Source organism: Acanthisitta chloris, unplaced genomic scaffold (assembly GCF_000695815.1).
Source record: "Acanthisitta chloris isolate BGI_N310 unplaced genomic scaffold, ASM69581v1 scaffold3765, whole genome shotgun sequence".
In the NCBI taxonomy this organism is placed as follows: Eukaryota; Metazoa; Chordata; class Aves; order Passeriformes; family Acanthisittidae; genus Acanthisitta; species Acanthisitta chloris.
In genome coordinates, this window is record NW_008671928.1 from 1 (window position 1) to 8612 (window position 8612).

Sequence of the window (8612 nt, forward strand, 5' to 3'; positions counted from 1 at the left end):
GACTGCGAGGCTGTCACTAAATTGTTTGTTGAACAAATTCAGTGTTATTGGCCACCAGGGGACTCTGGGTGACCTCTGGCATATTGTGGAACTGCTGCACCTGAATCCAATTTCTCTTCTAGTTTGTTTTTTTTCCCTTCCCTTTTGTCTTGTTGAACTGTCAGGTAATTGTTAGAGCCAGAACAACTCTATTTGCAGGGAGGGGTGTTTTGGAGTCAGCACTTGTATCATTATCTACATCATATTAACCACCCTTCTCTTCATCCTGTGAGCACTGTGGCTCCAGGAGGAGTCCTGTTTTCTGCAGCACCTGATACAGGCTCTGCTGGCATCCCCTCTGGAGCAGCATTTTGGAGGCAAGGGCTGCTTTGGGATGTTCAGCCAGGGAGTGAGCTGTAGGGCTGTGCTTTCTGGCAGAGCTTCTCCCCAGGACAGTCTGTTTGATGGACTGGCCCTGACACTGTTCGTCATTCAGGGAGGGCATCTTGACACTGCAGGTGCTTTGGCCTGGGCTTCAGCCCCTGTAGTCCATCAGCAAAAGTAGTGGTCAGTTTTCAAAGGATCTAATACAGGGAAGGGAGTTGAAGTCTCAAAGACATTAAGCTCTTGAAACTTTATGAAAATAGATGTGCAATGTGAAAAGAGATGAGCAAGAGAAAGGAGGAATCTGTCCTCAGATTAAATCTGCTTGGTGAACTCAACCTCATTATCCCTATGCAGCCATGTACACTGGTGGGGTGGAGGAGAGACGTCTCCTCTAAGCCCATGAGTTAGCACTTGTTTCACTCATTGCCACCCAATCACCATCTAGAGCACTGGCCTTGGTGGCCAGTGGCTCACATCCATTGCCTCACTTGCACTGCTGGTTGGCAGGTGGCTGAGCAGACACGTTGCCTCTCTGCCAACCAGCATGCAGTGCAGCTGTGCTGATCAGTTGGTACCTGCCAGGCTGTTGAGGGTGGTGGACTCCTCCTGCATATCCACCAGCTGGAAACTGGTGGGGGACATCTGAATGGGGACTTGTCTCCTGGTGATGAACAGGTGGAATGGAGGGAAGAGGCTGATATCTGCAGAATGGCTTTGTTACAAGAGAGCTAGGGGATAAATAAAAAGGAGGCTTGTAAAAAGGAGGGAGAGCAACTTTCTACACAGACAAATAGTGATAAGGCAAGGAGGAACAGTTTTGAACTAAAAGAGGAGATATATGGGTTAGATGTTAGGAAGAAATTCCATACCCAGATTGTAGTGAGGCACTGGCACAGGTTTCCCAGAGAAGCTGTGAATGCCCCACCCCCAGAAGTGTTCGAGGCCAGATTGGATGGGGCTTTGAGCAACCTGTTTGAGCATCCCTACCCATGGCAATGGGGGTTAGAACAAGATGATCTTTAAGGTCTCTTCCAAGCCAAACTTATGATTCTATGATAAGTAGGAAGGAGTTAACAATGAATAATATTTCAGAGAAGTTGTAACTTCCAAGCCTTTTGGAAGAAATGGCTTTCTGCGTTGTAGGCCATATGGTGGTAAGAGAAACACCTATCTGTGGATAATGGCACGAGGATAGAAAGAAACTTGGAAACATGTTCACGTATTTCACATCTTGGATCCTTGATGGGAAATTAAAGCTTTCAGTCTCACACTGGAAGGCGGTATTTAAAAACAACAGATGATAGGATCTGGCGATGGTATTTCAAATCCTCAAGAGGTGCTGGCAAAATGCGAGAGGCTATTCAGAGATCTCTGTAATGTGCCATTCTCTTGAGCTCCATGCAGCAGCAAACAAATGATGAAGGTCGTTTTCTTCTCTCCAATGGGTTGTTACTAGATAAAGTGAAATGTCACCTGAGGACATCTGATTAAAAAAGACTGAGGAAAAACAAACCCAGTATATTTGTCACTCACATCATGCAACAAATATTGAAATAAAATAACTATGAATTACCTTCTTTCTTCTGTAAAATTGGTTTTAGAGATGCCTATATATGCTCATATATACCTATATAAAGGCAGCAGTATTTTTTAGAGAATAGTGCATGCCACTGCAGCTTTGGATGGAAATTTTCTGCTACTTTTCCTTGACACTACATTTAAATGACTTCTAAGAGTAAACAGAAATGGTGATTTCAAAGTCAGGGGTACACTACCTCTTTGAACTGCATATAATCTGTTTGCCTCCACCCTCTTTATATTCACAGCAGAGCAAACAAGCTGTCTGTGCTCTGGTGTGCTTGAATTTGTTGGTTGGGGGTTTTTTTCTGTTGGATATGTTTGCTCTTCCTTTAAAAAAAAAAAAAGGGCTGTTCCCAAATACACTCTTTTGTCAAAGAAATGCACTCACAAATTCATTTGAAAGTCATCCTGGGCTTGTTTGCAAGATAACAGAGATGCCTTTCATTATTGAAATAGTTAATAGTTAAGTTTGAGCAACCTGGTTTAGTGGAAGGTGTCCCTACCCATGGCAGGAGGTTTGGAACTAGATGATCTTTAAAGCTCCCTTCCAACCCAAACCATTCTATGATTCTGTGATTTTAAGTGATGGTGATGTTCAGCATTACAGCTCTGTAGGCATCTCCTACTTCCCTATGTGAAAAAAAAGTAACCAGAAGTAACCAGTCCCCAGGAGATAAACCTTTGGTTGTGATTTTGTTCTTCATTAAGACACCTAAATGTAGGTCTCCGTCTGTGAAGTTGGTGTCCAGTGGTGTCCAGACCCACTGGTTTGTTGGGGCTACCTAGTTTGGAGGCACTCACAGAGAATAATATGCTCAGAATTAAAAAGGTGCTAGAGTTCCTGCAGCTCATCAAGAATAGAGGGATGAAGACAAAATAGAATGGGAATGGGAGAGATCTCTGATAGGAGGTATTTGCCCATGGTCAGCACTGTCTGACCTCCCTGAGCTCCCTTCCCCAATGTGATAATAAATAGACGATGCAATTAATTCCAGGGACTGGAATTATCACTCAGCTGCCGGTAAACAAGGTGATGTGTATATAGATGGTGATACATAAGTGATCACAGGACATAGCAATGTAGCACAGAACGGATTTACATCCTTCAGTGAACAGTGATTCAGTATGAGTAGTGAGAAATGTCTTTTCCCATCACTTGTAAATGTTACTGAGGAGAGTTGGAAGAGAAACGTGACATATATAGTGGTAGTGGGACCATCTAGAGTCAACCCATATAAGATATACCTGAGAAGAATAACTCTCCATTTAAATCTCTTTGAAGAGGAAATAGCTAATAGCCAAGGCTGTGCAGTGTGCGCTTATGTAGAACAGTAAGTGTTTCACAGAGCATAGAAACCTAATTGCTTCATGTCCATCATCGGTGACATCTACATTAATTACGTCCATTTTTTGCATAATTAGAGCACTTGTGCAATTGGCAGGGGAGCTGGGCTCGGCTCCCCATCAGTCTGTTAATTATACCACTCTCTAGGCGGTGTGTGAGATGCCCCACAGGCAGGATGGGGAGAACCAGAAAGAGCTCCTCTTTCATAGGCAGCTGATTCCTGCTCCAACTGCTGTGCTGTCAATCAAAAGGGAGAAGGGAGAAGAAGGTACACGAACCTGCTCAGCACTTTGAATAAAAGTCAGTTCTGGGTATTTTAATGTTTTACAACTCCAAATGTGCTCTTGAACTTGTGTACCTCTATTTCCTTATCGTTTTCTCCTTTATCAATCAAAACCGCTCATAACCTCTGGATGAGCTGCAACACTAAATCTTTTTTTAAATTTTTTTTAATACTTTAAGACTCATCGATGGAAATGGCCACCATGGAAATGAGGGTTTATTTCCCTTCCCTCACCATGTCACAGGTCTTATTTGAGAGGTCCGTGCTGAAAAGCCTGCATTGTTTGAATGGTCTTCTTGCACCCAGGGAAGGATGTGAGATTTCAGCTTATGGATGGTTTAAGGCAATATCTTTCATGGATGTTAAATTTCCTCAAAAATAATTGGAGTGCAGCAAACTTTTCTTTGTAGCCTATTTTTAATCCTGGGTGTCATTACATTATTGAACTGAGCCGTTGGCAGTGCCAGGAGAGTTTTGTCATAGCACCCTCTTGCTTTTGTGAAATTTGAGCAAATAATTGCTTGTGAACAGGAGTCTCTAAGAAGCCTGCACTGCCATGAATTGATGAGAACATTTCCAAATACATTTTGCAGTAATGATGAGCTGCTGACTCGCTGTGTGCTTGCTCCATTATATGCTAACAGCAAAAGTGACTTTGTATTGTACCTGACTGCAAATGATCCAGGCTGTTGTATCTCAGCAGTTTTGCTTCAGTATAAGCCAAAACTTGAGCATCAGGCATGGCTGGCCTTAGCTCAGGGGGCCTGGCACATTGTAGAGGGTTTACAAGAAATAGGACTTGGATTTAGTGCCTTCCTTGAGTTTTGAACAACCTGCATTGACCAAGCTGAAGTGGGATATACACTAGCTACGGTCCTCTAGAGGGTCAAACAGGTCATGCTGGGCTTTTGAAGGCACCACAAGGAGTTACAAAGTGAAGTTAAAATAGAGGGAATTTTGCAAATACTTCTACACTTCTACACAGAAAACCTGAAAGCATTTGGTAAAGCATCTGGCCACAAGATGAATTGTTTCTTAGATGCAGAAAAGAACACTGAAACACGACCTAATTATGTGTCTAAATTCAACCCTCACACCACGGAGGGAAAAAATCCTTTTCTCCTCTACATCCTTCATTAAAGACAGTTAAATACAGTTTAGTTCATTGAAACAATAAGGATTAGGGGGAATAACTTGACATGTCTCTTCTATTAAAAAGAATTAAAATTCTGAAAAAAGGTGATAAGGAAAAAAGATAATGGAGCTCCTCATCAGATATTTCCAGGATGTTCTGCTGGTCTCCAGCATTCTAATAGTGCCTTTGGGTCATCAGGCATCTCTTTCTAATATGTCTTTCTCTTTCTCTCCCTGCTCAGTCAATTTTGGGGGTCCAATGTGAAGTGCAGAAGCAGCTGAAGGCCTTTGTCACTCTTGAGCGCTTCGAACAGATCTACAGCTCCAGCATTGCTGGGTGTCGGCATGTCAAGAGGAACAAGAACTTTGCTTCTGGAGGCTCTATCTTTGGCAAGGGCGTCAAGTTCGCCATGAAGGACGGGCGCGTGGCCACTGACATTATCAGCGTGGCCAACGAGGATGGGCGGAGGATCGCGGCCATCCTGAACAATGCCCATTACCTGGAGAACTTGCACTTCACCATCGACGGGGTGGACACACACTATTTCATTAAGCAGGGGCCGTCAGAGGGTGACCTGTCCATCTTGGGCCTCAGTGGTGGGCGGAGGACCCTGGAGAATGGCGTGAATGTGACAGTGTCCCAGATCAACACAGTGCTGAATGGAAGGACTAGACGTTACACAGACATCCAGCTCCAGTATGGTGCACTGTGTCTAAACACTCGCTACGGGACCACCTTGGACGAGGAGAAGGCACGCGTCCTGGAGCTGGCCCGACAGCGCGCTGTCACCCAAGCTTGGTCCCGGGAACAGCAGAGACTGCGGGATGGGGAGGAGGGTATTCGCTCGTGGACAGAAGGGGAGAAGCAACAAGTGCTGAACACAGGCCGGGTACAGGGCTACGATGGCTATTTTGTGATCTCAGTGGAGCAGTACCCTGAACTCTCAGACAGCGCCAACAACATCCACTTCATGAGACAGAGCGAAATGGGCAGAAGGTGACAGAGAGGGTCAATGCGGTGACTTCTTGCCAAAGACAGCTACTCTTTTGTGGCCACTTACCTGACTGTGTTGTACTCTATCCTTTTTCTAAACTGAACAAGGTGGGGGGGGGAGGAAAATAGAAAGAGAAGGAATAATACAGTTGCACTGTAACTCATGCAACATACTTTTTTCCCTCTTTAATTTGGCCTTCACACATTTTTTGCAAGGAACAGAAGGTATATTTTGCTGTAGTGTGATCACAGTGAAATTTACTGTCTCTTGTCCTTTTTTTTGTTTGGTTTTTTTTTTGTTTGTTTCCCCACACACACACCTTTGTGAGGAATTTGAAGTGGGGAGTTGTCAACGTACGTCCTTAGGTGTAAGTGCGAAATGGGTGTCTGTGCTAACTTGTGTCATCCTAACCCTTTCTGACCTGGGGCAGGGACAGATAGCCTTCCACCCGAAACATGGGGAGCACGCGGCATGCCGGAGAGCTCTTCCTGGAAAGAAAGGAGACGGAAGACAATGCTGATTCTGATATTCCAAAAGTGACCGTCCAAATCATGTGCCTCAAAAGAGACCTTACAAGCAGTTTTCACATTTCACTTGGGACATAAAGTGTTTTTTTGGGGGCTCCTGCTGAGCAGAAGTAGATTATAGAGGCAAAGGAGCTGATTATATTACCTTGCAAGATGATTCTCTTCTTTCCTGAACTGGAATAAAAAAAGAAAAAAAATCAATCTTTTTTTATTATGAGAGTAGATACTTTTGGGGGTTTTTTGTGTGTGCGCAAATCCTGGTTTTAGTTAAATAACGTAGCAAAAGCCAAGAAAAGGGACTCCTGCTCTATTGAGAAAAGCTAAAATAAATCCTCTCTCTCATACGTAGAGCTGTTCTATAGGTGGATTTAATGCACCCATGTTGTACATTTGCTAATGGCATAACTTCATTAAATGTATAGTGTTTCAGTACATGAGGCTACGTGTTTAACAGTCCACTGTGCTGTATCTGATAAAACCAGTTAATTTCTAGGAAGCTGATTTGAATTTAAAAGTAGTTATAGTATCCCAGTGACATACCACTGAAAATTAGAGCCAAACCCTGCTTTTCCTGATTCTGGAGCTTGTATTTATTGGCTGGGAAATGCAGTTTTGAATAGCATGCTGGCAAGTCGTTTATGACTATGGCAGATAAATGTCTCCTGGGGACTTTGGCAGCAGGGATTTTAAAATGTTTAATAAGTAGCAACAGCTTGTGCGTGGTGGGACAAGAAAGAGAATATTGGAATCAACCCTCTCACTGTTTCTTACACGAGCTCGGATAAATGGAGAGCCCAGTTGACTGTTAGCTGTGACTGAGGGGGAGGTTGAATGGAAATGCCCACTACAGAGGGGACCAAGTGCTTTAATAAGAAACTGCTGACAAATTTACTCAGCATGCTAATGTAATTTGTATTCACATAACCTCTGTGCTCTGGTATTTGCAAGAGTCCTTGAAATTCAAGGGAGCAAGGAGATGAGCTCAGCATCCTCTTGCCTGCCTGAAACAGTCCTGTGGTAGCTAGGGTTGTTCCTGCAGGCAGAGGTGTTACCCCACCTTTTGATGGAACTTCAGCTGCAGGTGGCCAACCCTAGTCGCGAATAGATGTCTCTATCACACTGACACCTGCACCTATCCTGATCCAAGACAATGTATGTCTCTCTGGGAACAGATCAGTCCTGTTGTTTGGGGTTTTTTTGTTCCATCCACTTTGGTTTTTGCTTCCTGGTTCTGCAGAGACATAACCCAAGACATGCAAATCCATGCCAAGACTGTTTCCTTACTCAGAGCGCTACAATGCACCTGTGTCCTCAGAGCCAGCTCTTCTACATTCATGCCACCACCACTGCTATCCTACACACAGCCTGATACTTTTCTGCAGGCTCTAGCCCCCCAGATAAAGTGAGGGCGTATGTTGGGCTTGCAGTCCTCGAGCAGTGAAACATTGGCAGCCCCAGTGCTATCACGGTTTCCCCGTAGATGCTGGCTGCCAGCGCCGTCTGCTTTGCATGTCTGTTCCCGGGTGCTTGCCAGGAGTAAGGTGATGGGATGGAAATTCCCTAACAGACGGTTCATCCCAGTCCCTAATACTAGGATGGCTGCATGACCATACCTGCCAGTATGGTTTTGATTTTTTGGTGGTCTCTCCTGCTTGCATCAAGGGTGATGATGCTGGTGCTGTGTCCCAGTGGTGTAGTCTGTACCACCCTTTGCAGCACACAACCTTTATTACTTTGGCAGGAGTGAACCACAGGCAGCTGGAAAGGGTATCCAGTTCTTACAGAGCCACCTGGGAGAAGACGTGTTTGCCAGACCAGCTCTAGGCTTTGGCAAGGGAACAGTTGTTTTGGGCAGCTGCCTGCCAGGAATGGTTAAAAGGCCATGGCATTATCGCCTGTATTGCTGCTATCAGGACCTTGGCAAGCCTTGCTTGCCCTGAGGATGCGCTGGTGGGGATTAGGGACATAGTTAGCCAAACCAGCCATTGCCACCTACTCAAAGGAGGCAGCACCCTCTTCCCAGTGCTACCCAGCTCCCTGGTTCCCCCTTTTTTAGTCACACCAGGGCCAAATCCCTCTTAGAGCTTCAAACTTGTGATGGTTTTGAGTGTATAAAGCAGCATGGAAGGAATAAAAAAAAAGGAAAAAAAGGCCTGCAGGAAGCTGGGTCAAAAGGCATAAACCCCTGGTGAAGACCTGCAACGCAGAGAGGGCTCAATGAGCCTCCCATTTACACTGCCCCACTCTGAGCAGCTCCGAAGAGAAGTGATGTTTCTGTATCCATCCCCATTATATGTTACAATGCTAAGAGAAGTAGTGCAAGAGTGAATGGGCCATGTTTCCACAGAGACAAGAAAAGGGATTCAAGTGTGAAATATTCC

At 44.7% G+C, this 8612-nt stretch overlaps 1 protein-coding gene across 1 annotated transcript; it reads left to right on the plus strand.

The window, feature by feature from the left end:
- Window positions 1-4951: 4951 nt before the first annotated feature.
- On the plus strand, window positions 4952-5710 carry LOC103801857 (teneurin-4-like; the record flags this gene model as incomplete). The annotated part of the gene is made up of 1 exon (XM_009074291.1): window positions 4952-5710. A coding segment is annotated over one exon (759 nt), but the record flags the coding sequence as incomplete, so codon positions are not given.
- Between the last annotated feature and the right edge of the window lie 2902 nt (window positions 5711-8612).